Raw genomic sequence first — 25,914 nt, forward strand, 5'->3', positions numbered from 1 at the left:
CCTGTGGACATAGGAAAAGTAAGCATGGTATGGAGTCTTCAGGGAGAGTTTTGTGCATGAAAGCTTTGCTAATGGATGATGCCACTTTAGCTTTTCCATTAATTATTGGATTGGATTTTTTATTAAAGCACCCAGCCAGACGTAAGGACATTGGTCTGTAGAGTGATGCATACTACAGTTTGTAAAGTGCTCAGGTATGAACCTCTTGTCTTCTTCCTGAATAAATGAAGCAATTAATCTTTTTTTAAAAGAGCTTTTAGCATCCTCGGTAACCATTCCTCACAGAGATCTGAAATGAATAGAAAACAGGTCCTGTACATTTACAGATCTACTTGAGTTTAATGCTCATGCCAGTATTTGATTATAAGAGCAATAATACACATTTAACTGTACCACATAATGTGTTGCAATGAATACAGATGGATATTTGCCTAAAGTTCAGGCTTAACCAAGCTAGGATGAAAAAAATTGAAGAACTAGAGAGTTGTCTTCTTCCAAAACAGACCTTATCTACTTTTTTCTATGTGAAAAGGAAAAAAAACTATTCACTTACAAGGTAGCTGACAATTTTTCTTTTCTCTTTAGCCTTAATATTGTCACAGTAGAGCAAAACCAGATATGCTGATCACATTTTAGTGGGTCCATAAAATGTTCGCTTAAAAAACACATGCCAATTTGTAAAAATTCCTTTAATAGTATAAACCATGAACTTGGCAGATCTAAACCAAAGTCTAACTGTATATTAAATAGAAATTTTACTCTTTGTGCAGAAGGAAACAGCCATGTATATGATCTCCAGTTTTCATCTGAATTATTTGAAACGATGGCCCTTATGTTAGTGCAGATTCTGAAGGAGAGAGAAAAAAACATTATATTGTATGCCCATCTGAGTTTGCCACCCTTGAAAGAAATCATCATTAAATAAACCATTGCGATAGATAGCTAGCAAGTACTTGTACTACAGCAGTTACCATAGATGTGAGAGAGTGAGAATTGAGAGCAGTGATTCAGAGAAACCTCACAAGCTCTTTGATTTAAAGTTACTCTCAGTGCCTAAGTGAGTTAGTTACTTTTTGTGGTACTGTACATCAGATAACTATAAGTGGCTTAACCTGAGGTAGTAACTTTCATTTAACAGAAGCATTAACGTATACAGTATTCAATGTATTATTTTTTGTTTGTTATACCTGCTTTTTAAGTTTCAACAGAGTGGATTTGGTTTTTTGAATTTAAGAAAAGCTATTAAAGTTTGAGTTTTCATCCTATGAAGTATGCGAATAAAGAATTTGAGAATTCTGAATCAAAAGAAGGTATGAAGGACAGGTATTAGTGCATGTTTTAAAGATATGAAGGCATTCATGTGGCTCCTTTAATTAATAATATTTGTGCCATACTTGTTTTATTGATTGCTTATATCCATATCACCCTGCAACTCACAACTGGTAACCCACTGAAGCCAAGCAGGTATGAGCCTGGTCAGTACCTGGATGGGAAACCTCCTGGAAAAAACTAAGATTGCTGCTGGAAGAGGTGTTAGTGTGGCCAACAGGGGGCGCTCACCCTGTCCTTCGGACGTCCTTGGTTGAGACGTAAAACTGAGGTCCTTTACGCAAAGAGTAGGGATGTTAACCTGGCATCCTAGCCAAATTTCCCATTGGCCCTTACCAATCATGGCCTCCTAATTTGAGTGGAGTGTCTGGAAAATGTTATGTAAGTGTAAGCTATTATTATTATTATTATCATGTCATGCTTATTGGTACCCCCCATCAACTTCGCAAAGCCAGTCCTGTAACCCTGTCTGTAGATGGCTCTGTACTTGAGCTCCAATCAAAATTGAAAAACCTTGGGGTTATATTCGATTCTGGCTTAACATTCGACCCACATGTACAGCATACTGTCAAAACATCTTTTTTTCACCTTAGAAATATCGCAAGACTACGCCCTATGCTATCATTAACTGTGGCTGAAAAGCTGATCAACATATTTGTATTCTCTCGAATTGACTACTGCAATGCTCTGCTCCCTGGGGTATCTAAATCTACTCTGAACAAGCTGCAGTATGTCCAAAATTCAGCAGCCAGAATCCTGACCAGATCTAGTGCAAGTGTTCACATTACTCCTATCCTGGAGTCCTTGCACTGGCTTCCGGTCAAATTCCGCGTAGACTTTAAAATCCTCATGCTCACCTACAAGGCTTTACATGGCTTGGCACCTCAATACCTGTCTGAACTTTTATCGCCCTACTCCCCACCTCGCAACCTCCGCTCTTCAAATTCTGCCCTCCTTACTGTCCCCCAAGCCCGTCTACATTGTATGGGCGACAGGGCCTTCTCCTGCTATGCCCCCAAGCTCTGGAACTCCTTGCCCAAGGATATTAGAGAGTCACCTTCTCTAAACTCCTTCAAATCCAGACTCAAAACCCTCCTTTTCAGAAAAGCCTTTACTTAACTGGTTCCATTCTTCACCCCTCTGCTCTTCTTAATACCATCTTCCACGGTCTCCTCTATTGTTATTGTTGTATTGCTGTAATTATAATTGTGTCCTGTCTTGTGAAATTTTTCTTATTTATTGTTGTAGTCTTCTTATTTATTGTTATTGTCATCCTGTAAAGCGCTTTGAGAAGCCACCTTTAAAGGCGCTATATAAAATAAAGTTTATTATTATTATTATTATTATTATTGTTATTATTATTATTATTATTATTAGTGCTTGAGCACATGGGAAATTTGTAAACCAGGCCCCTGAAATTGGGTAGTTTGGGCTGCTTTTTAAAGCTTCTCTTACATGTCTAGAAAATTTAAACCTACAGCATGTCCATCCCAGGAGTTTACTGCACAATCCCCAGAGATCCTAAAGCTCAAGGGGGGTGGGAAATAGCTTGATAAAGGCAGCTTCGATTTCATGTTTCTGCTGGACGTCTGGTTTGTAGTTGCTGCAGTTAGAATGCAATGGTACTTTAATCTAGTTTTACAGATGTAGACATGTGATGCTGACTGTATATATCCCTCCCTGCTACTCCTCCTCCTCCCCAGAGAAATCCACACGACGCCTGTTGTTCTTGCAGTCCTTGCAAATGACAAAACACAGCATGCTGGTATTTCACACATTGCACCTTTTATATCCCTGGTCTGATTGATAGCTTTATTAACCATATTCCTCAGGCCTTGCACTTCAGTGGCAGTTTTGCCAATATTTTCCATTTCAAATAAGCTTTCTGATTTAATAAGTCGTTTTATGGCTTCTAAGTCAATATTATTGTCCCAGATTGCTGTAGTAAAGCAGGAAGGTTCCTATGGGTTGGATGATGATGGCGGAGAAGGGATAGATCAGAGAGACACACTGACTGACGTGTATCTTGTTTTAATCAAATGAATATTTTAAGCTAGAATGTGCGAACAATATGTTGATTGACATAAGACTGCTATCTTGGTAAAGTTTGAGTTCTATTGAGCCAGGAATGTCAGTGCTAAATTTGATATGAGAGAGTGGGCTAGACAGTCATCTTTGTTTACGCAAGAACACACTTTTTCAAAATGTGAAATTATTGACTTATGGATGTCTGCAAGCTTTGTTGTTGATTGGATGTTAGCTGTATTCAACCAGGAGCAGCTTGAAATGTAATAAAGAAATGGAAAATATATATTTTTGAAATTCCAGTGTTCCAGTGTTCAAAAACTAACATTTTGCCAAGTTAATGTTTTCTGTGAAATCTGCCATCTTGAATTGTTTGCATGTTAAGTGCAAAATACTTCAGAACAAAGGAAAATCCTTGATATATACAAAGTAATAGCAAGTATACAAATAGGCTTGAATAATTACCTGAGCCTTGTTAAGTGTTAGGATTTCATGTGCTTTAATTCTTATGCCATATGTCATATGAAATGCAATACATTTGGAATATAGCCAGTGTAAGTCTGGTTTTTAAAAACGTGTTTACAGTTTTTTTCTGACGTAAGTTTAACTGGCTCTGTTACCACGCTGTGGGTGAGCTGCTTTGTTGAGTCGAGGTAGCCAAACTCACGAAAGCTTCGCAAATCACTGAAACACCGGTGTTTGAGTTGGTTTCGAATGTTTTTAAGGTTGAAGTCGGACTGGCTTTGTTCAGTTTTTGTCTTGTTTTGTATGACGTAATTTCTTAGTTTGTCAGAGTTCAGTAATGTGGGCGAAGCAATTTCTTTCAACATTTTATTAAGTGTTTCTTTTGGTGGGGGGGGTCAGAGGGCACACCAGTGGGGGATGCAGATCTTGACGTCCCAAAAAATAGCAGAAGAGTACATGAGAGAAGACTAGCTCAGAATATCTAAGATAGGTTTTTTAGTCTTCTTTGGGTGAATTCTGTGTGTGTGTGGGGGGGTAGTTGCATTACTTAAACAGCTGTAGCAATACATCATTGCCAATTGGAAAGTATAACACTATGTTTTGGAACACTGCCACTTTTTTTTTAGCCTTTCCTTAAATATGACTTAGTGTGCTATTATTCTTAAGTAGACTTTGGTGGTCGCAATATGGTGGCCTTTTGTACACTTAAAGAGATTGACAGACAGTTAATAAAATGCTAACATTTTAAGAATGTGATTGCATTGTACAGTTTCACAGATATTTCTGCAACCAAATTTAGTTATTTAATGAGTGTATTGCTGTTCTCAAGATATATGCATTATCATGAGACTTTGGGTAATGTTTCTTCTCACAGCTTTTATCAAGTAATAGAGACACTGTACAGTTTTAAGAAAGTACTTGCTGGCTGTCAAGTTAATTGAAGAAAGATGACAAATGAGAGGGGGCCGTTTGGCCCATTTAGCCCAGTTGCTAGTTAGTAGTTTATTGGTCCAAGAAGACTTTTGTTGAAAGAAACTAGAGTATCGGCTTCAGCAACATACCTGGACCACTTGTTCCATTTTTATACAACCCTTTGGGTAAAGAAGTGCCTCCACATCTCAGTTTTAAATGAACTTTTATGTAGTTTCCACTTGTTCCCTCTAGGTCATGTTTTGCTATTCATTCTGATGATATCTGCAGGTTGACTTTGTCGATGCCTTTGTATCAGGTCCCCTTGTCTTCTGTGCTCAAGATTTAAAAGATACAGGTCCTTCAGCCTATCAGTGTAATTGGATGTTCTTAATTAACTAAATTAAGCATTTTACAAATTGACAACATAGTCATTAAGAGCGCAGTCTGTCGCCTCTTGATGACATAACCAGCACAAAGAATGTTCTGGGAGCACCATGGGTGGTTCAGAAAATGCATAATTGAGAGATAAGATGTAGAAAATGAAACCGTATGGTATACTGCTTAAAAGTGATCCATCTTCAAAAAATATACTGATGGGGGAAAAAAGAAACGCAACACCTCCTCCACACTTTGGCCCTCCCATCTGTGTGGAACAGGCTGAAGAGTGACTGATCCATGAAGAGGACCTGATGCTACTGCTGACGAGTCCATCGCAGCCTCTGTCTGGCCCAAGCCAGTCGGGTGTGACGTCTAGGAGGTGTGAGCAGAGGGCCTCTGACAGGTCGCCTTGTTTAAAGGCCTTCAGCATTGAGCCTTACTGTCATGTCACTGATGCGGGCGTTGTCTGCCGGCAGTTTCAGCAGCAGTATGGGTGGCAGATCTGAAACGATCTCTCAGATGGACCAGTCTGATGTGTCGGTCCTGCTCTGGTGTGGTCACTCGTGGGGCGACTGGATCTTGGGTGGTCATCTGTCCTGCCGGTCTGCTGAAACCTTCTCTGCAGTCAGAACACAGTAGAGCGCCTTACTCCATAGTGTCTGGCAACGCTGGCACATGACATGCCTGCCTGCAGCATGCCAATGGCCCTCTTCCTTGCTTCTGGTCACATTCGAGGGTTTATGGAATGCACAGAAAACTGACTAAGTGTGGCCTTTTTCTTGCAGTGACCTAAGCTTTGAATTAAGGCCTTTAATAAGGCATTGTTCTACCTGGAACTCGTAGGGTAAAAGCGCACTTAATGAGCTTTCATGTGATTGGCAAGTTGCAATGCCTCACTGCACAAGCTGTATTGCTGGTCAGAGAGCTTAAAACAAATTGACAACTTTTTGTGAAAGTACATAAGCTATAACTATAGTATTCTTGTTCCAGAAAATGTTGCGTTTATTTTTTCCATCAGTATATATTAGAAAATGCTAGCTGTCTCTTTGATGATTTGGAGTAAATGTGAAGGTGACATGATATTAGGAAAAAAAGAACATAAACCTCCTATTCTATCAAAGTATTATGCAGTGTTACTTATGAAAACATCAAGCTGTATAACAGAGTAGTGCACTACAATACAATTTTTACTGATTTAACAATTTTGGGGGAGGACAATACACAATGATCAGATTACTTCTATTGTCAATTGTGATCCCTCATACCGTGTTTGAAATAAAAGGTCTTTCTTACTCTTAAATAATAAATTTGCTTTCACTTCCCTGTTGGTACTCACAATTATTTGCTTCCCAGGAGAGGGGTCCCTTGCAGTTCTCCATATTTTTTCCCGTTACTACAGGCAACAGAACCTTATGAAAACGCAATTCAATCAAAAAAAGCTTTTTTTTTAGGTTTCTCCAACAATCAGCATTGGCAACTTTATCTGAATTTGAGGCTGTCGGTAGTTTAGAGTATCGACTATAGTATTTTACTACTATCATAGATACATTGGGACTTAACATTGTAGTATTCCTTCATAAATTGCAGCTGGGGTAAACATGTGGCTATGACTCAAGTTTTGCCCTTCTAACAGCCTTTAACCCTTTATGAATAGAGCCAGATGGTTTTAATATTTGTAAATTGTCCTGTAGTAAAAAAAATGGGTCATTCCCTGCAGTAAGTGAAACTGCTTGTACAATATAACCAAATAGTTCTAGGAATGCTCCTATTTATCTACTCTACTAAACACATATTACTGAATCTTACATGCTCCTGGGGGGAACACTTAAAATATTACATTCCACATCAAGACTGCATTAGGCTTTTTAAGCAACTATACCGTATTGTGCATTTGTCTTGAGTTTATGATTTTGGTATCAATCCATATTGTAATTCTCCTCTTCTGTTTTATGCTGGCTCTGGTTCTTCTCATGGTTTAGTAGCCTCGGGGATGACTGACTGATATTTTAAAGGTAGGGCTGAAAAGCTGACCTTTTGAGCAATGAAAACTGCTCAAGTAAAAATAAAAACAAAAGATCCTTATGTCTGCATTTCTACCACTTCATCTGCATTAAAATGATAACTGACATCCTTCAGGGGTATGTCATTCTGAAGTGCAAATGAGCTTTGGGTTCAAGTCACTTTAAACTTGCAGTATTGCCGTGGAAAGTGGGGAAAAAATGCTCAGTATAGAATTTTTCTTAAGCATGTTAAGAAATGCATTATACATCTCAGTATGGCTGTGAATGCCAATGACAATGCAAGCAAGGTTTTTCCTTTGACATTTGTGCATCTTTCTTAAGCTCTCTGATTTAATTACAAAGAGCTGCATAGTTATATAAACTGTCCACTGGTTGCAGTATATGAAAGCTGAATCTCAGGATGGAAACCGGAAAACAGGGAAGTGTGTTTTCAATAAGCGATGAACCAAAACCAAGAAAGCTGCACAGCTAGCAGAGAAGAAAAATAAGAAAAGGCTTGAAATGCTTGCGTAAGGGCCCTCCAGGAAAAAAAAAGCACTATTTAAACAATTTCAGTATTTTATTCAGTAAAATATCAGAGATCTGCAGAGATTTTTTAAGGTTTTTGCAAAGTGCCTAATGTTCTTTTTGCAAGAGCTTGAAAGTTGTCTTTTGACCAAGATTTATATCTGAATTGAATTTTATTTTTACCTTTTTGCATAACTTTGTAAAATGAAGGGCTGACACACATGAATTCAGAATGAATTGGAGGTGTTCACCGGGTTCTGGGATTTTACACTGCCATGCACTTGGTTATTAATGGAAAAAACAGTTATTTTATATTCAGATTTTATAGTCATAACAATAATTACTTAACATACAGTATCATGCATTTGTCTTGCTTGACCCAAATATTTTATAGATTTGTGTGGTCTGCTGGTGTAAATGATGAGCCCAATTAAACAAACAGCATTTGTAACAGCTGTGGACTTCAGTGTCGGTTCTCTCCATGTCTCTGTTAGTGCAGTTCATTAGAGAACTGAGGTCAGTGCAGTGGTCACATGTTGGTCAGTATTCATAATGTGTGCTGGCAGCTTGTCACTATGCTGTTCGCTCATTTTCCAAAGATCATGTTTGCTGAAGTGCAAATAATCCAAGTAATCCTAAAATGATTTATCAAGGATTTTGCATATTATTTGAGTGTGTGATTGTACAGATCTAGTTAAAAGGGCCAACTGTCAGACAGTCTGGATTTGACTTGCCTTTGTGTTGTAGAACGTAGCATTTCTAACCCATTGATAATAGTCTGTAGCTGAAGGCATTTAACCTTAATACCATATACATTAGACCATGTATATGCGTATCCTTCTCACAGAGACACTTTCATGCTATGCATAATCTTATAATGCAGTTTCTATACTTTTTCTGGTGGCAGCCATTTGGAAAATTGTTCTTCTGAGCCCCAAAGTTAGTGAGATTTGAGCAGCCTTGTAATTTGGCAAATGGGAAAGATTTACAAAGAAAATCTAACCATTCTACAAAATTGACTGGAACACTCCTTTACACCTTTTTGCAAGACTGTTATTTCGGTCCTTTTTGATGGAGTATTAAATTATCCGCCTGGTCCCTGCATTCAATTTGATGCAGTAACCACCCTGCTGCTACAGGAAAAATCTAAAACTTTATGAGGACATGACCAGTTGGCACGAGTCTGCTCGGGCTCGTTAAACGGTGTTTGATCTTTCACAACGGGGACATATCTTTTGGAACATGTCACTAAAATGTAATTAGGATACAAGGCTTTTGGATCCATTGCTTTAACAGGGCAAGAAAGGAAACCAACCCCATAATAACTAATTCAGCCCTTGTATAACAGGTTGCTGTAGTGACAAGAGGAGGGTTAGAGCTACTTCTTGTCTAAAGGAATGTGAATGAGAGGGCTGTATGTCATCTGGTTAGCTTTACTCATTTCCAGAGCATAAATTTGCTCTGGGTCTAGCAAAGGTGTCCACAAAACTCATTAAACTCTGTATTGATTTTCGAGTGCATATAAAAAGGGAATGTAAGGACATTTAGCTGCTTTTCATTTAGCCTTGGGTAGTGAGTTTTTCTGGTGTATTTAAAACTGTGAAAATGTTTAAATAAATGAGGCAGAAATTTGCTACTATTAAGTTTTCTAGGTATGCATGATTGTGATAATATCTTTAATTTGAAACATTAACCAAGAGCAAGTTAGTGCAAATAAAACTATTAAGTTGAATAGGAATATAATGACCTATTATGAGAGGGGATATTTATATCTTTGGAGAAAAGCAGGCTTTTCTAGCCTAGGCTGCTTTTCTAGCTGTTTTCTTAATGTGTTTGTTTTCAAAAACAAATCTTTTATAAGGTATTTATGGCTTTTCTGTTGCTTATCTGCTGGCAGTCCCTGATAATAATTGTAGAATATATTGTCTGACAGTACATTAATACAACAATTATCTACAGTGTTGGAAAAAGTACTGTTGCTGCTGTTTTACAGAAAAAAAAGAATAGGTGCTTGATCAATGCCTGCAACAATCAAGGGGAAAACAGTTCTGGAAAGTAGTGCAATCCAGCTCAGTGCAAAAACAAAAACAAAAACAATTAGTTGCTCATGAAATCAGTCAAGTGAGGATATGATTAAATCAAAATGTTAAATTGTGCATTAGAGGATCCTACACTGTACTGTCAAATTTCTTTACAATACTAATAACTTATTTATCTATGTTCTTTTGTATTAATTATATCAACTGAATCTTTGAAATGATTTGTGCTTGAAGGAATGCTTAAAGTTGCATAGAACTACTTGGGCTTAAACTCCCAAAGTGATCTGAAATTCAATGAATCGTGGTTCTCTAAGTGCAGAAACCTATAATCCCTTCGGCTGTTGGTCCAAATCACAGAAGGATTGAAGAAAGGAAAAATAATGTGCTTGTGCAAATGATTGCAATTTTTAGGAACTGTTCTTATAATTTTTCTGAAAATATTTCCTGGAATATTTGCACATGGGCTAATTTGAAATGCTTTCAGTTTGTGATCACTGTATAAAATATTTCTTGCAACATGTTTATACTTTCAGTGGTACGTGTAGACCAAAGTTTTGAAATTATGTATCTATGAATCATGGAACATTGAGAACTAAAAAATGATGCACACAAATGTTGGTGGAAACCAGGACCAAGAAAAATAATACACAGTAGAAATCTGCAGCTTTCTGGAGAGGAGTCTCTGCTTTTAAAAAAGAGTTCTGATATATCCTTCATAAAAAGTTGGATAGATTGCAGTTAATGCATCTTATAATAATACACTTTATTTTATAAAGCACCTTTAAAGGTGGCTTCTCAGACTGCATTACAGAACGACAACTTCACTAAATGAAATGAAAATATATAATGAGAGAAGACCATTTATGGGGGTACTGAATACAGTAGGAGCAGAGGGGTAAATAACAGATCCAGTTAAGTAAAGGCCTTTCTAAAGACTTTTATTTTAGGGAAGGTGAATCTCTGATATCCTTAGGGATAGATTTCCAGAGTTTGGGGCATAACAGAAGATGGCCATGTCACACACAGAGTGTAGACGGGCTTGGGGGACAAATAGGAGACCAGAATTATAAGAGCAAAGGTTGCAAGGTGGGGAGTACTGACAAGTACTGATGTGCCAAACCATGCGGAGTCTTATAGGTGAGCATGAGGATTTTGAAATCAATATGAAACCTGACAGGAAGCCAGTGCAAGGACGCCAGGATAGGAGTGATGTGATCTCTAGCACTAGACCCGGTCAAGATTCTGGCTGCCGAATTTTGGAAGTGAAACAGGATTGTGGTGGGAATGGGATCTAGTAGCTTGGTGGTGGATTTAATATGCAAAACCATTTTACTGATGGATACAGAGTCAAGATGAGAGAATTTGGAGAGAATGGCACCAGTAAAGTTTGGCAACAGGAAGGTGTGGAAGTGACATGCGTTTTAGAGAGAATGCGATGCCAGATTTTGTCGACAGTGGAGCTAAAAATGTGTTGCAAAGTTGCGCTAAGGGAGGTAATGTGGGTGAGGCTGTTTGGCTTTAGCAGTCTGTTGATGGTGGTGAAAAGGTGTCTAGGATTGTAAAGGTTATGTGAGAGAAGTAGCTGGATCTAGCAGGCTCTATCGTGATGAACCTCTATCATGAGCAGACCCTAATGAACATTTTCTTTTTTAAATTTAGTACTTGATGTGAAATTCTGTAAAACCAGAGAATTATAGCTAGTTTTTAAGAAACAGAACACCCTCCCTTTATGACAGAGCTGGTGGGAAGGGATTTTAAGCAGCACATTGTAGGAGCTTGAATTCTTATAAGCCAACTGAACTGTTGCTTTGAACTGGAGAACTGGCCCACACCCTGAGGGAGCCATTGACTCTGTTTTAGTGAAATCTTACAAATTTTCTTACAAAAGCCTCGAGATTGAAAGAAAATGGTACAGGGGGTCCACGATATTTGTTGGTGTTAGGGACCAGAAAATCGAGATCTATAACAAAACCTTGCCAAGGAGACTTATGGGACAAGGCTTCCCACTTAATCAATGGAACAGCGAAGGTTAGGAACCATATGTTAGACTAAATGTGTGATTCACTCTAATAAAGGACAGTACTGACATGTATACCTAACATTTGTAAACCATTTTACCCTGACCCATCACTCATTTATATCTTGATCTAGCAATCATTTTAACATAAGCATGTTAAGGGCCATTTTAAACAAATTTATCTTAGCACCCGATTAGATGATCTTACTTTGAGAAATGGATATGTTGTGCTTTTTTGTTAATGCTTCTGCACTTCTTGAGTTTGGAACCGGTGCAAACATAAAATATAATAAAATCATTGCTTATGTTCACCACCCACATAATCGCAACATAAATTGTGACACACTTCTAAACAAAAGCTTAAACTAGGTTGAAAGACATAATCTAGTGCATGGACTTTTTCATTTTTGTCGCCAGTATCTCTTTGACATTAATGTAAGGTGGCATGTAACTGTGTTACATACAGTCTATAATACTGTATATGTGTGTATATATACAGTATTATAGACTTCAAACCTAGTGTGTAATAAAGAGAAAACTTAATCTGAGTGACTATATTTACATTCTACACATAACTGGTTGTATTCCTCATTGATATTTCATTCTAGTCTAAATATTTGGTGATATAATTTAATTTCAGAATGCTGCTACAAGCAATAGTAATGGCTTATGTACATGCACGGTGGTTTTGCTTCGGACTATTTGTGTATTGGATGGTTTATTGTAATCCTTTCCGGGGCTTTGTTGTACATCGCTGATAACCCAGAGGATGATAGGTAACTGGAGCTGCATGTAGAGTAGTCTTCCCCAGATCTCTTTCTTCCTGCCACTTATCATTGCTCTGCTGTGTATGCCTAATCTTTAGCGCCAGCAATTTTTTAGAAAACTTAATTTTTCAGTTGTTTCCTTGCAAATGATGAATATGAAGGTGTTCTATAAATAAAACAGATTTTATTTCATAATTCAATTCATAACTCATAATTCAATAGTATAATTTAAATGTCTTTAAAGTAGTGCTGGGCGATAATTCTATATATTTTCCTCGATATACTTTTAACAAAAGTTTGTTAAATGTTCGATATGTTTATGCTTTGCGCATGATATGCGCATGCGCACAAAATACTGCTCGAGTGCATGTGCGTGTTGCAGACCGGGCAGCTAACGTGGTGCTGTTTACCCACACGGTGGTGGCTGACAGGATTGTAGTTGGAGTGGAGAAATGAGCGACACTGAAGCAAATGTAGTGCCAACCGGCTCAAACAGTTGTTTAATTTACCAATTAACTGTCTGGTTTCTTCAACTTTCACTCAGGAGAAAAAAATCTGTCTTTAAATTTGAAAGAAATAATGATTTGACATTTATCGTAATAGTTATCGGTATCGACTGATATGAAATTTTTTATCGTGATAATGTTTTTGGCCATATCGCCCAGCCCTACTTAAAAGAAATTATACAGTACTATCAAAAACAATGCAATTAACTACAAACTACAGACATTGTTAAGGCGTTTTAAGGTAATGCTTTGAAAGACTGAAATAATAAAGTATTTACTTCAGTCACCTTCGTGTCTTGAGCCTTGGTTGCTGCTAGTTGCTGCTCTGCAATTTCAGAATAAGTTGTATTCTGTAAAATAATTTAAACCAATGTAAACTACTTGTATTGTTCCTTTAGAATTCATGCCTTCTTAGTTTGACTCTTCTATGTCCCTATTGTGTAATTAACAAGTGTTTGCAGTAGCCATAAATACTGCACATGTAACTTCTGTTACAGGTTAAACTTTTTTTCTGTGGTTTTTAATAACTCTTGCTAAATCATAAATGACAATGTATTTCTTCAGCTGAGATTAAACTGCAAGTACAGATTGTATTATGTATTTGTTATACAGCTGCAATTTCCATGTTCTGCTGGTAGGTCAGAGACTATGAATTTGCACAAAGACTGATTTCACCCTTAATCCAAAAGACCGCATTTAGAAAGAGCTGGAAGTAAAAGGTAAAAAAGGTACTTTACATAGATAAGATTCCTTCATCCTGAAAGTATTGATGGTGTAGATCATATTCATGCTGCACTCTGCCCAGTTACTGCCACAAACGGCTGCTTTCAGTGCAGACATCAGAGCAAGCTAATACGACATTTAAGAACATTGCATTGTCTGCACTGTGAAATGAGTTTCAGACTTCTGCTTTATGATCCACATGTTCTTAAACCTCATCTTTATGTAATTCCTTCACATTGTGCACAGCATATATGAACAAGCCTTGTGCCTTTTATTGCTTTTAAGAATTGCATCATGTAGGTCATACTAGTGACTGGCGTTCTTCAGAAATCTGAATGTTCTTTGTATCTTGTGAGTGCATGCACTTTTAACTTAACACCACATCATGGTATGCACTGCCGCTATTCTCTGCAGTAAAACGTAGCTTTGAGCTTACTGTATGATAATGCTCCGGAAATAAAATCCTGCTCGTCCAGTTATATCAGATAATCATTTTTTGGATTAAAGCATTTGTTTTCAAAGCAGGATTTACTAACTCTATTGTGACAAGTTATTCTATTGTGAAAAGTAAATAGATTAGATCTCCCCATTTCTTAAATACATCTTTAATCCATCTTCGGCTTGACTTGTCTTCCAGTCCATTTTCTTCACTCTTCGCTGTGTGAAGCTCACTTTCCCCTCCTTTTCTGATCGACTGGAAAGTTCATTGTAGTCGTTTCTGATTCCTCACAAATGAGAATAGAGCTCAAGAGAGCTAAATGAGGTATGAGAGCTCGTGCACTGAGCTGTAGTGGAAGTTTGACTGATTAACAGCTGATCTGTCTGTCTCCCAAGATGACTCCTCACTAAAGCAGGATGTAGTGAAAATTTAGGGACGGAATCAGGCTTTCTATGTAAACCACAAATCCTGCCCATTAAAGTCAAACCTTTCTACTGCTTCTTGCTGCTGAGTTACTGACATTGCTTGCTTCCATAGTTTCAGATTGATTGCTTCTCACCCTGGCTGTTTTATAAATTTGTAACTTTTATAAGTTTTATAAATATGTGAAGGTGTTTTGAAGTGCAGTGTTTCCTCGTTTTTCACTATTTTTCCCATTTGTGTGGATACCTTTTTGTGCTGCGGCTGATCAAGTGGAGGGGTACAGTCCTATCAAAGGCATTCTTCTGGGGATGTTGGAAATGGAACTAACCGATTCCTGCTGCTCTGGTATGCACTCTGGTTTAAGAAAGGCAAAAAAAATGCTTATGATGGGAAAATAACGGGCTAAGCATTGTATGAGACAATGGAGAGTTGCATAACTGTGGTGTCAAAATGAGTCTGTACCATTACAATCTTTAAATAATATCCTTTCGAGAAACAAAAATGCCTTTATGGGTGAATGTCATCCTTTCAACATGGATCCTGTTGAAAAACTAATAATAGAAAGGCTGTGTGATATTTACTGTTTAAGCCTATTTAATACTACTTCTGCTGACAGATTATTCATAAATCAGGGCAGGAGAAGTGGCACAGCATGACAAAGAAGGTAAAATGTCATTTTGTCTGCCTTTGTAATGTATTAACTATTATTACCAAATACTTTACATTTTCTTTTTCTAGTTTAGGTTTTATGTCAGGTTCCCATTGTTTTTACAATAATAAAACGCAAGTAGCATGCTGGGATGAAGTAGTGAAATTAGTTCAATTCCTCTTTTTCCTTGCTGTGCTGTAAATATATCTCATTATAAGGGAAATGGTGATGAATAAAGATGGTAATCAAAGGTGGTGATTGTACGCAAAGCCTGTGTTGTGTTGCTGTTGATCCAAGTTAAATATGATATCAAAAGGCTAAAACACAAACTTCAATATTGATTTAGACCATTCTTAATCTCTTGATCATCTGAAAGCTACTGTTGTGCTCCTGATAATGGCTTCTCTGTTTTTGTGTAGGGTTTGTGGTTGTGATTAGATCTTTTTCCCCTGTAGGTAGCAATGAGAAATATTTATAATGGAATTTAAATAAGCTGTAAACAGACCACATTGAAAGAGGCTTTGAGTCTGGTCTCACTGCAGTAGTCATGCTGTAAGGATGCTTAATTTTCTGAAGGGTGATTATACAGTATAAGCAGTAAAACAGTAGGTCTTAGTTTTTTTCCCACTTTTGTCAGATGGTGCTCATCTTGACACCCTTGTATTGTGTTATACAATGGTGAGCACATAGCCTTTTGGTTTTACAAATGATCAGTATAACATTTGCCAATAAACTATGGGATGTATAAGCTTTTAGACTTCAGCTTTAGTCAGCTATTACACTTTAGTTTTAGTCAATACAGGGAAGTGCTCACTTAATTATCACGTTGCATTTTGAATAAATGTGTATGCAGTGTAAAGTGAACTGTTGCAGCTACACTGTTTTAAATTAGGATTTGTTGTTAGCTGATCTTAGAGATCTGATTGTTGGCTGTCACAAATGTGTCTTCCTATTGTTTTGTTTTCATTATATCTCACAGATAGAGGTAGTGGACAAAAGATTGGAAACACTAATGTAAAGTCACTTAATAGGGTCTTGGGCCTCCATATGTGGACAGTACAGCCTGTATGCACTGTGACATAGTCTACCAGTATCTGGAATTCTGCAGAAGGGATGCAGCATGATGGTTCTACAACTCACACCATAAATGCTTGATTGGGTTCATATCTAGTGACTGAAAAGGCCATTAAATTTGAATTGTGCTCCTCAAACAAGTTCAAGTTTCAAGTTTATTGTCATTAGACTCATATACATGGTATATGGTATAACGAAATGCTATTTAGCTACCTCTCGGACATAAGTAGTACAAAGAGAAAAAAACAACAACAACAGTACAATTGTGTAGCAAAAGAAAGACAGAGACAACAGGCAGTGTGCAAAAAACAACAACAGACGATGTGCAAATAAAAAAACAACAACAGGCAATGTGCAAAACAACAAAAAGGTAACAGGTTATGTGCAAAAATATGCATCAACAGAATAAAATAAAGGGATAGAAATTATGGGGAGTGAGCTTTTGACATGTATGGTAGAGGTAGATTTTCAATGTGTGTTTGGGTTTTTGGTAAGAAAGAAAGGAAGAAGGCACTGTGAGGTTCAGATCATAGGTGAGAGGTGAGGTGAGAGTGAGAGAGGCTGGGAATTTAACAGTTTGATAGTGCGGGGGTAAAAACTGTCTCTGAGTCTGGTAGTCCGGGCCCGAATGCTCCGGTACCGTTTTCCAGATGGTAGCAGATCATAAAGTCTGTAGCTGGGGTGTGTGGGGTCTTTGATTATGCTTAGAGCTTTCCTCAAGCACCGTCTGTCATAAATGTCCTGGATAGATGGGAGGGTAACCCCAGTGATGGACTGGGCAGTTTTCACCACCAGCTGTAGGGCTTTGCGGTCAGCAGTACTGCAGTTGCCATACCACACTGTGATGCAGCCTGTCAGTGTGCTTTCTGTAGTGCATCTGTAAAAGTTAGTGAGGATCTGGGGACATATCTTAGCCTTCTTCAACCGTCTTAGGAAGTACAGGCGCTGATGCGCTTTCTTGATCAGACAGGTGGTGTTGAGAGACCATGTGAGGTCCTCGGTGATATGGACACCAAGGAATTTAAAGTTACTGACCCTTTCCACTTCAGTCCCGTTGATGTGGATAGGGGCATGTCCGGTTTGCAGTTTCCTGAAATCAACGATCATCTCCTTTGTTTTGCTGACGTTGAGGGTGAGGTTGTTGTCATCACACCATGTTGTAAGGAGATTGACCTCCTCCCTGTAAGGCCCTCTCATCATTGTCTGTGATCAGACCTACAACTGTCGTGTCATCGGCAAACTTGATGATGGAGTTGGTGTTGTGTTTGGCCTTACAGTCGTGGGTATAGAGGGAGTAGAGCAATGGACTAAGCACACACCCCTGGGGGACCCCAGTGTTCAGAGTTAGTGTGCCGGAGGTGTGGTTTCCAAGCCTGACAGCCTGAGGTCTGCCTGTCAGAAAGTCCCGAATCCAGTTGCAGAGGGTGGTGTTGAGACCCAGTGCACTGAGTTTCTTGACTAGTTTCTCTGGGATGATAGTGTTAAAAGCTGAGCTGAAGTCGATGAATAGTAGTCTTGTGTATGTGTTCTTTTTGTCCAGATGGGATAGGGCCGTGTGTGTGGCAATGGAGATTGCCACTGGGCAGCCTCACATTTTCTCTAATGCAGGCATTGTCATCCTGTAGTTATGTATCAAGGGGTGAAGATGATCACTCTGTAACATTAACTAGCAATTAGCATTGACCTTGCCTTCTAAGGGAATGGGTGCACCCACACTATTATGGAACTTGACCCCTTTACTGTCATAACCAAGCACTCAGGGCTATAGAGTTCTTCAGGTTGGAGCCACATGTGCACTACTCTTCTGTTTGTTGAGAACATAGTTGAGGGATGATTTATTTGAACATTTCACATGCTTGATAGTCCATTGCTCTTTGAGGCACTCGACATGCACATGCGCCAGGTGTAAAGACAGGTCTGTGCACAGCATCCTGACTATTGTTTCCCTCACTGTTGCGTTCTCTAGAAATCGTTTTTGAGTGCCCAGGGTGAAATGTGCAGTTGCTAGTCTGTTTTGCCTGGCACTTTAAATTAATGCACAGATATCATGATCCTGAAGCATGTGCTTTTGCTCACTGTTGGTCTTTGCTGGTCATGTCTTTACTTGAGAGTTCCATCTCCTTTGACAGTTGTTCATGAAACACCAGCAAGTTCTGACGGTCTTAGTCACTGAAACTCTTACCAAAATGCATCATCAGGCTGGGATTACCAAGCAAGAAAGAGACCGATCAGAGAGGCTACCAAGAGGCCAATGGCAACTTTGACAGAGCTACAGGCTTTTATGGCCAAAATTTGTCAATGCGTGCTTGTGATAACAATATCCCAGGCACTCCACAAATCTGGCTTATGTGGCAGGATGTGTTTTGTTGATATTGCAAACATGTGGCAAAACATTTGTGGTCTGACAAAACTAAAATGAACTTTTTGGCCTAAATGCAAAACATTACTGTTGGTGCAAACCCAGCATAGCTCATCACCCAAAGAACACAATCCCTACTGTGCAGCATGGTGGTGGCAGCATCATGTTTGGGTGATATTACATGTCAGAAGCAAGTGGGGCTTTTGTCTGCAGAGTGGGTGCAAAGTACAGAAGTCTTGAAGAAAAGCTGTTGCCCTCTACAAGAAAGCTGATTCGCATTTCAGTATGATAATGACCAGAAGAACACAACCAAAGCTACACTGCAGTGGTTACAGAGGTTCTTTTTGAGTGGCCCAGACCTAAATCCAGTTGAGAAGTTGTGGTATAACTTGTGGTATAAGATTGCTATCCCTAATGAAACTTGACAAAGCTTGGACAGTTTTGTGAAGAGGAATGGTCAAGTGTTGCACAGTCTAGGTTTTTCAAAGTTGGTAGAGACCTATCTCAAGAGATTCACAGCTGTAATTGTTGCCATTGATGCTACCGTTTCCCCCAAAAGTGTATGCTGTGTAGATGGGAAAACATCCTCATTTAAATGCATCAAACTGAAGCAAGGACACAACAGATTGTGAAAAAAATTCAAGGGGGTGTAGACTTTCTGTAGGCACTGTACCTGTGAGAGTCATTTCTGTGGTTCTGCTGACATGAATCAGTAACTGGGTAACAGTTTTAGAGCTGTCACTTTGAAGGCCAGCTGTTAAATTTCTTCTCTCAATAAGCTTTGCTGGGTCACTAATGTATCAGGACTTGAGGGCTAAAAGGCGGCAGTGTAATAGAGTGATTTCAATTTAAATGTTGGATGATGATAATCAGAAATCACGTTCTTAAATTTTAGACAGCCTAATTGACTTATATGCAATTCTCTGCATGTCCATCTGAAGAACTGCCTATTTTAAAGTCAATTCCTTTTCTACTTGTAGTATTTTTTTATCATAAAGAGTGAACATTTTTTATATTGGATTATGTGAAAACCTGGTATTGCCAGACAGCTTAACCACTTTCTTTTGATCAATTTTGTAATTTGTCTCTGTTCACTCTGCTGTTGTACTTTTCATTGGCTCTCCCATGATCTCTAACAGTGCAGTTTTGTGAGTAATTTGTTTTGGAGTCACAGCTGGTTAAACCTGATCGTGTTCAAAATGGGGATGCTCCTCTTTAAAGCCTTTCAATTTTAATTTGAAATTGCTAGTCTTGCCACATTTTTCTTTCTCTTTTTAGTTTAGTAATTGTGATGGTAAAATGTAAAGCTATGTAGTTTGTTACCCCGTATAAATTAATGACATTTGGAATTTATAGTTGGATAAACTAATGGGTTTGAGCTATCAACAAATATACCAGTCTGTAAATTAAACAGAAAAATGTTTACAGTGGTATCTTGGTGACAACCACACAACTGCTTATCTAAAAGCATCAGAAAATCAAAAGTAAAAAAAATATATACATTTTTTGTTATTAAAATTTTGTTTGATACTAAATATGACATAAAATAACTGCTTTACATTTCGATTTTTAGAAACAACATTGATATAAAAGCTCCGAGAATCAATAAATGTATCTTGGGAACCTGTGGAGTTTTGGCAACTGATACATCTAATGTTCTTAAAATATGAAATTTTATTTCTATATATTCAGACTTTAAAGATACTTTTCTTGTCAGTTTTAGAACAAAGGAATGGTACAGAATATCCTAGTTTACAGCATTGAAAGTGATTTGCAGTGTGCAGTCTTTATTAGACTATTTGCATATCCCTTTCAAATGCTTTTGCTCCACCTTATCAGCTTCCACTGTTTTTATTTTTACATTACTTTTTAACATTTTCATCATATTGTATGCCATTTCTGAATATTCGACAGCTTGCAAATTTTAAATAGCTTTAAATGTAAATGTTAAAAGAATCGCACTGAGGTATGTATGTTGAGTATTAATTTGAGTATCTTTTTCTCTTCCTATATTCCCAGAATGTTATTGCACTGCTAATTATTTCATTATCAATACAATTAAATGATCATTACTTTTGTCAAACAGTGAACCTAAACACAAAATGAAGGCTTACTTCCTAGATCAAAACATAATTTACAGCTTTAAATTATAATATTTGTTTTGTTGCATAAAAGTTGTAAAGAGCTTTTTTCCATCCTTTACAACATCCAGCTTACTAACCGCCATTTGTTTACCCTTTAGAAAAACTTCAATAAAATTGCCTTCAATTAAATCTTGTAAATTGTTCTTTTCTTTCTTTCAAGGATGTGAAGACATTATTGTGGAGAGCATTTCATTAGACTCGGTGATCACCATCCTCAAGTGGAGTTCTCAGCCCTACGGGTCGAAATGGGTCTATCGGCAGGTCCTTCATTTCCTCTGCGAGGAGTTCAGCCAGATTATGACTTCAGATGTTCTCTATGAGCTTAGTAAAGACCACTTGCTCACTGCCATCCAGTCTGACTATCTACAGGTAAAGTACCAACTGGGTACCCAGAAAAATACTAAAAATCATCTTTCATTTAATGTAAGTGTGATTATGGAATTGTCTTACCTTGAGTAGTGTTACTGGTAGTAAATGTGACCTACTTTAGTACTGTTTTTCTTTTATTTGCAAGGCCATGACTCATGTATGTACTGGCATTCGTTTCCTCATGTCTCTAAGATGTCCAGAGTTTTGATGACCCTAATGCTTACACGTAGTGGACATGCAGCCATTTTCCAATAATATTTACCAGAACAAGGCAATCTGAAAGCCCCTCTGGCATGCTGTGACCTTTTGCCCAACTGACAAAACCAAATGTTAAAACGCGCTCTCAATTAGCAATCTTTTTACTCTCGAAAGATAGACACTCGTTTGAAAAATCCTAGCTGACCCTGTGTAATAAAGGTACACATGATGACTGGTGTTCCATGGTGGTGAAGAGCTAACTTTCCAGTTTTGTCTAAACCATTTTCATTGGATTCCACTTGAAGCTTAAAGCTTTTTATTTATTTTCAGTTGGGTAAAATTTTGACTGTTTATTACAGCTAGGCTAATTCAAGTGACTGTATGTTCACCGCAGACCTCCAGGACTGTTGTATGCTGCCCCTGCCTCTTGTTTTTAAAACTGTTAAATGCTGTTTAAATGCAGAAATTAAAAAAAAAAACTAGCACAAGTCACTCAATTAATTGGATCCTTTTTTAGTGTGGTTCGAGTGGGAAATGGTCAAGGTTAAGATGGCATGCTCCAAAATGTTTTTCTGCTTTCCAAATTCTCTAGTTTTCCTTTTGCTAAGGTATATCAACGGCTTATTATATGGTGTGGTTTTTCTGTTTCTTTTTTATCAGAAAAGATATAACTATGCAGTAGCTTGTTAAGTATTTAAAATAGCTGATCTTGTTTTAATTAGTATCTGTAAAATTTCAGACCTGTAAGTAAACTACCTAATCAGCTAACTTTCACGCATTTATTAATTATTTTTTTGGCACAACAAATTATCTGCTTATGAATTTTCTAGTTTTAGGAACGTTAAGAATGGTTTTGATTTTCTTTTCTTGCATGAGTTAGAATAAATTAACCAAAAACCTGAATTACATCATCTTTATTTAATTTGTTGCAGTTCTCACTTTGTGTAGAAATCTCATGTAAAAGCAACTGTATAACTGTTATTCTGGAATTGTTCCAAAATTGTGTCTTTGTGACAAATACTTAAATGCTTGCCAGACCGCCCATAACGATTTGATTAGTATGTTCCCCAGGTTTTCAAAATAAAGATAAATTTTCTAGTTTTTAAGTTAAATGTGCAAAATGAATTGCTCCCTGGGGGCATCAGTACTTTCAGAATGACAGGTCTTGGAAAACCACAGAGCTCACACACTGACTGCACATCAAGTTTGGAAGGAGACTGTTGAGAGAATCACTTTTAATTGAAGGTGAATAGTTGTTAGCTCTGCCAAATGTTTCAAGTTATCAAGTTAGGTGATGAAAAATGCAACAGACTATCTTTGGCATTTATCTTTAGGCTATTTGCTATAAAATATGAAGAAACAGGAGAATTTTTCCAATACTAATTTAGGACTCTTTCTTCGCCTTTGGAAATACACAATGTCTTTGTGAAGAATCACAATTAAATTTTGCTTATTTGTTTTCCTTTTTGCAGGCCAGTGAGCAGGATATTCTCAAATATGTAGTTAAGTGGGGAGAGCACCAGCTTATTAAAAGAATGGCAGACCGAGGTAAGAAACCCAGTCTCTGAGAAAAGGCGAAGAAATTGCTGTGTTCAGTGGTTTAATCATTGATACCTTGGAGTCTGAAACAAACATTTGTAGGTGAAGGTGATTTCTTCATTAAGAAATGGCTTGGTGGGATTCTTGGATCTACTAGCAGCCAAGTGACCGAAACAGGCCAAATAGCCACCTTGTTTGATAGCTGTCTTTCTTATGTTGTGACATATTAAAAGTGCAATTTGTGGATATGGACCAAGCCCACACAGCCCATAGACAATGTAAGTAAAAACAAAGTTCAGATGTTGTTCCCCAGATTCATATGGTCAAGTCTGTTTAGGCCTGTAGCTGTTTTTTTCCATTTATTTTGTCTTCAGAGAGAAGACAATTTGGCAACAAAACATTTAACAGAATGACCACAAAGAAGGTCCCTGAAGGGTTGTTTATTATGTGCACCACTGTGAAGTTAATCTGTTTTGCTTGTGTGATGCAGAGCCTAACTTGCTGAGTGGAACCGCTCACAGTGTGAACAAACGAGGGGTAAAAAGAAGAGATTTGGACATTGAAGAGCTGAAGGAAATTTTGTCCCCTCTATTGCCATATGTGCGTATCGAGCATATACTTCCCACCAACAGCGAGGTCCTGTCAGATACGGTGAGTGGGTATTAAGTTCATTTTACTCTTTTCAGATATAAATTGTCTCCAAGCTTATATGATTTAATTGGCTCTCAGTGTAAAGCAAAAACTTTTTTTTATTAAACTGGCAAAGGCACTTTTTTGTCCTTTATCATATATTATTGCTTGCTTAGCAGACCTTCTACAAACAACTTGAGCAATTACTGCCACCACGTTCATTTGTGCTACATTTGTGCCATTAAGATTGGCTTTCATTTCTAAGATATAATTATTTCTCGGGGGAGTATATTCCAATAGTCTGCCAAAAGTAATAGATACTTTTCTGTGTTTATGTATTATCGGCACACAAAATACCACAATAAAACAACTCTAATCTAAGAAGTTGCATTAATTTGCTCAAATTAAACTTTTTAAATATGCTATTCACAAGCGGTTTTGATAAATCCTTCTTAACGGTTTTAAAACTCTTTACACAGCTGTGAAGTATTAAGACATGCTAAATATTTTTTTTCCATGGAATTTCTTAACTACCACCCTTTTTGAAAACAAGGTAAGAAGATGGATCTCTCCCACTGTGGTAAAATTAAGAGATTTTGTGAGGGTTTTAATTTAATGATGAATTCAAACATCAGATTTTGTGTGAAAAGTATAAAAGGGGAACATTACCAGGCCTCCTCATAGTAAAGTAAAAAGCAGAAAAGTGGATAAAACACTGTTATATTTATGCTAACTACTTTGTAGTTATTAATAATTATGGAAATACTTGTCTGGTTACCAGTGGTCAGGCTATTTTGTGGGACCTTCATCCCCAAAATCAGATCCTGCATCACATCTGTTTAACTATACAGTTGTGTGGAAGAAAGGTACATCACCCCCCTAGAAAAGAATCTTCAATACCTAAGAAACCAATGAGATGTGCTGATCTGTTGAGACCTCAATGCACGAACAGACACACTGGCAGCTTTTACCAACACACAGGGGAAACCGCGTACTTATTTTGACAGTCCCCTCTGAGCTATACATACCAGTCAGTTCACACAGGTGCTGCCATGACACTGAGGTCAGCCAGAAGGGGCTGCGACAGATTTGTCAAGGGCTGGCCCTCTGCATCAATGGCAGGAGCAGAGGGGACTCTTTGGGAAGGTTCATTTACAGCTCAGCTCTGGGAAGTAACTCAGTGGACTATGCTGCCACTGATCTGTACTCCTTGTTTTTAGTGTGTTTACTGTCACGCCACAGTCTCCCCTCTCCACCCACAGCCAGATTACATTCTACCTCAAAAGAGCTCACCTACCTGTAGACACACTGACACAGCTCAGCAAGCTTAACCAGTGACCTTAACCAGTAACAGAGGGGGGCTACAAACAACCTAGACAAATACAAGCACTCATTGATAAGGGATAAGATAAGATCACTTTATTAGCCATTTACAATTTCTTGCATTAGGAATTTGTCTTTTCACATACCCCAGCTTGCTCTCTATGAGACACAGACACAGGGAGGTAAGCTTGGGGTCAGAGCGCTGGCTCAGCCATTTTCCAGCACCCCTGGAGCAGAGGTTAAGGGCCTTGCTCAGGAGCCCAAAGGAATAGGATTCCTCTGCTGGCGGCGGGATTTGAACCAGCAACCTTCCAGCCACAGGCTCAAATCCTTAGTCACAGAGCCACCGCTCCGCTCCAGAATGTCAGACGATTAGGAATTTGTCAGATACTGCAGTAGACCATTACAACAGATGTACATTTCTATACAGGATTTCAATCACGTATATTTGGAATTTTGCCTTGTAATGAAACCTACACAAATTCTACTTTGAATGGCACAGACTAGCACAAATGTGGTGGGAGTCATTGTTTGTGCTGTTTGCAGGCCAACTTGTCAACTTCACAGAGCTGTTACAGCTAATGTATATCTTCCATGTTGGTTATACATGTATATATAAGTTCTTGATAGTCACCATGATAGAAATAAAAATCTGACCGTGAAGCTCATACTCTTCCTCATTATTTGCGAGGTTTTAAATAGTTATATGAAAGTTATTTCTGTATTAATCTTCAAATCATCTTAGGAATGTCAGTTGGTGTATCATGCAATCTGTATATTTCCTTCCTGACAGGTAAAATCAGAAAAATGAGAGGAGCTAAGTCTGAAAATTCTTTTACAGTTCAGTGGCAGTTTAAATCTAGTTTAATATCTGCATGTAAGCAGAGATTTATTGGAGTTAACAGCCTAAACATGGTTGTTTAATACAGGTTTTGACAGTGTATAGCAGTATTCACAGACTAAATTCCTGCACAAAATTGTTAGTGCTGTATCCCAATGTGAGAATTAAATAATTGGTCATATTTACCACTTCCTAACAAAGCTGTCTCCCCTATCAGGAGCTTTTCTATATGCTATG

General features: G+C 37.9%; 1 protein-coding gene across 1 annotated transcript in view; it reads left to right on the forward strand.

Moving 5' to 3' along the window:
• Positions 1–25,914, forward strand: part of btbd7 (BTB domain containing 7) — a 94,293-nt gene that overhangs the window by 58,270 nt on the left and 10,109 nt on the right. Inside the window, exons 4-6 of the mRNA XM_088648589.1 lie at positions 20,938–21,146; positions 22,817–22,892; positions 23,374–23,534. Of these exons, the coding sequence (XP_088504715.1) occupies positions 20,938–21,146; positions 22,817–22,892; positions 23,374–23,534 (446 nt within the window). The remainder of the gene's footprint in view (positions 1–20,937; positions 21,147–22,816; positions 22,893–23,373; positions 23,535–25,914) is intronic.

The sequence above is a fragment of the Lepisosteus platostomus genome, chromosome 10 (genome assembly GCF_059453375.1).
Source record: "Lepisosteus platostomus isolate fLepPlt1 chromosome 10, fLepPlt1.hap1, whole genome shotgun sequence".
In the NCBI taxonomy this organism is placed as follows: Eukaryota; Metazoa; Chordata; class Actinopteri; order Semionotiformes; family Lepisosteidae; genus Lepisosteus; species Lepisosteus platostomus.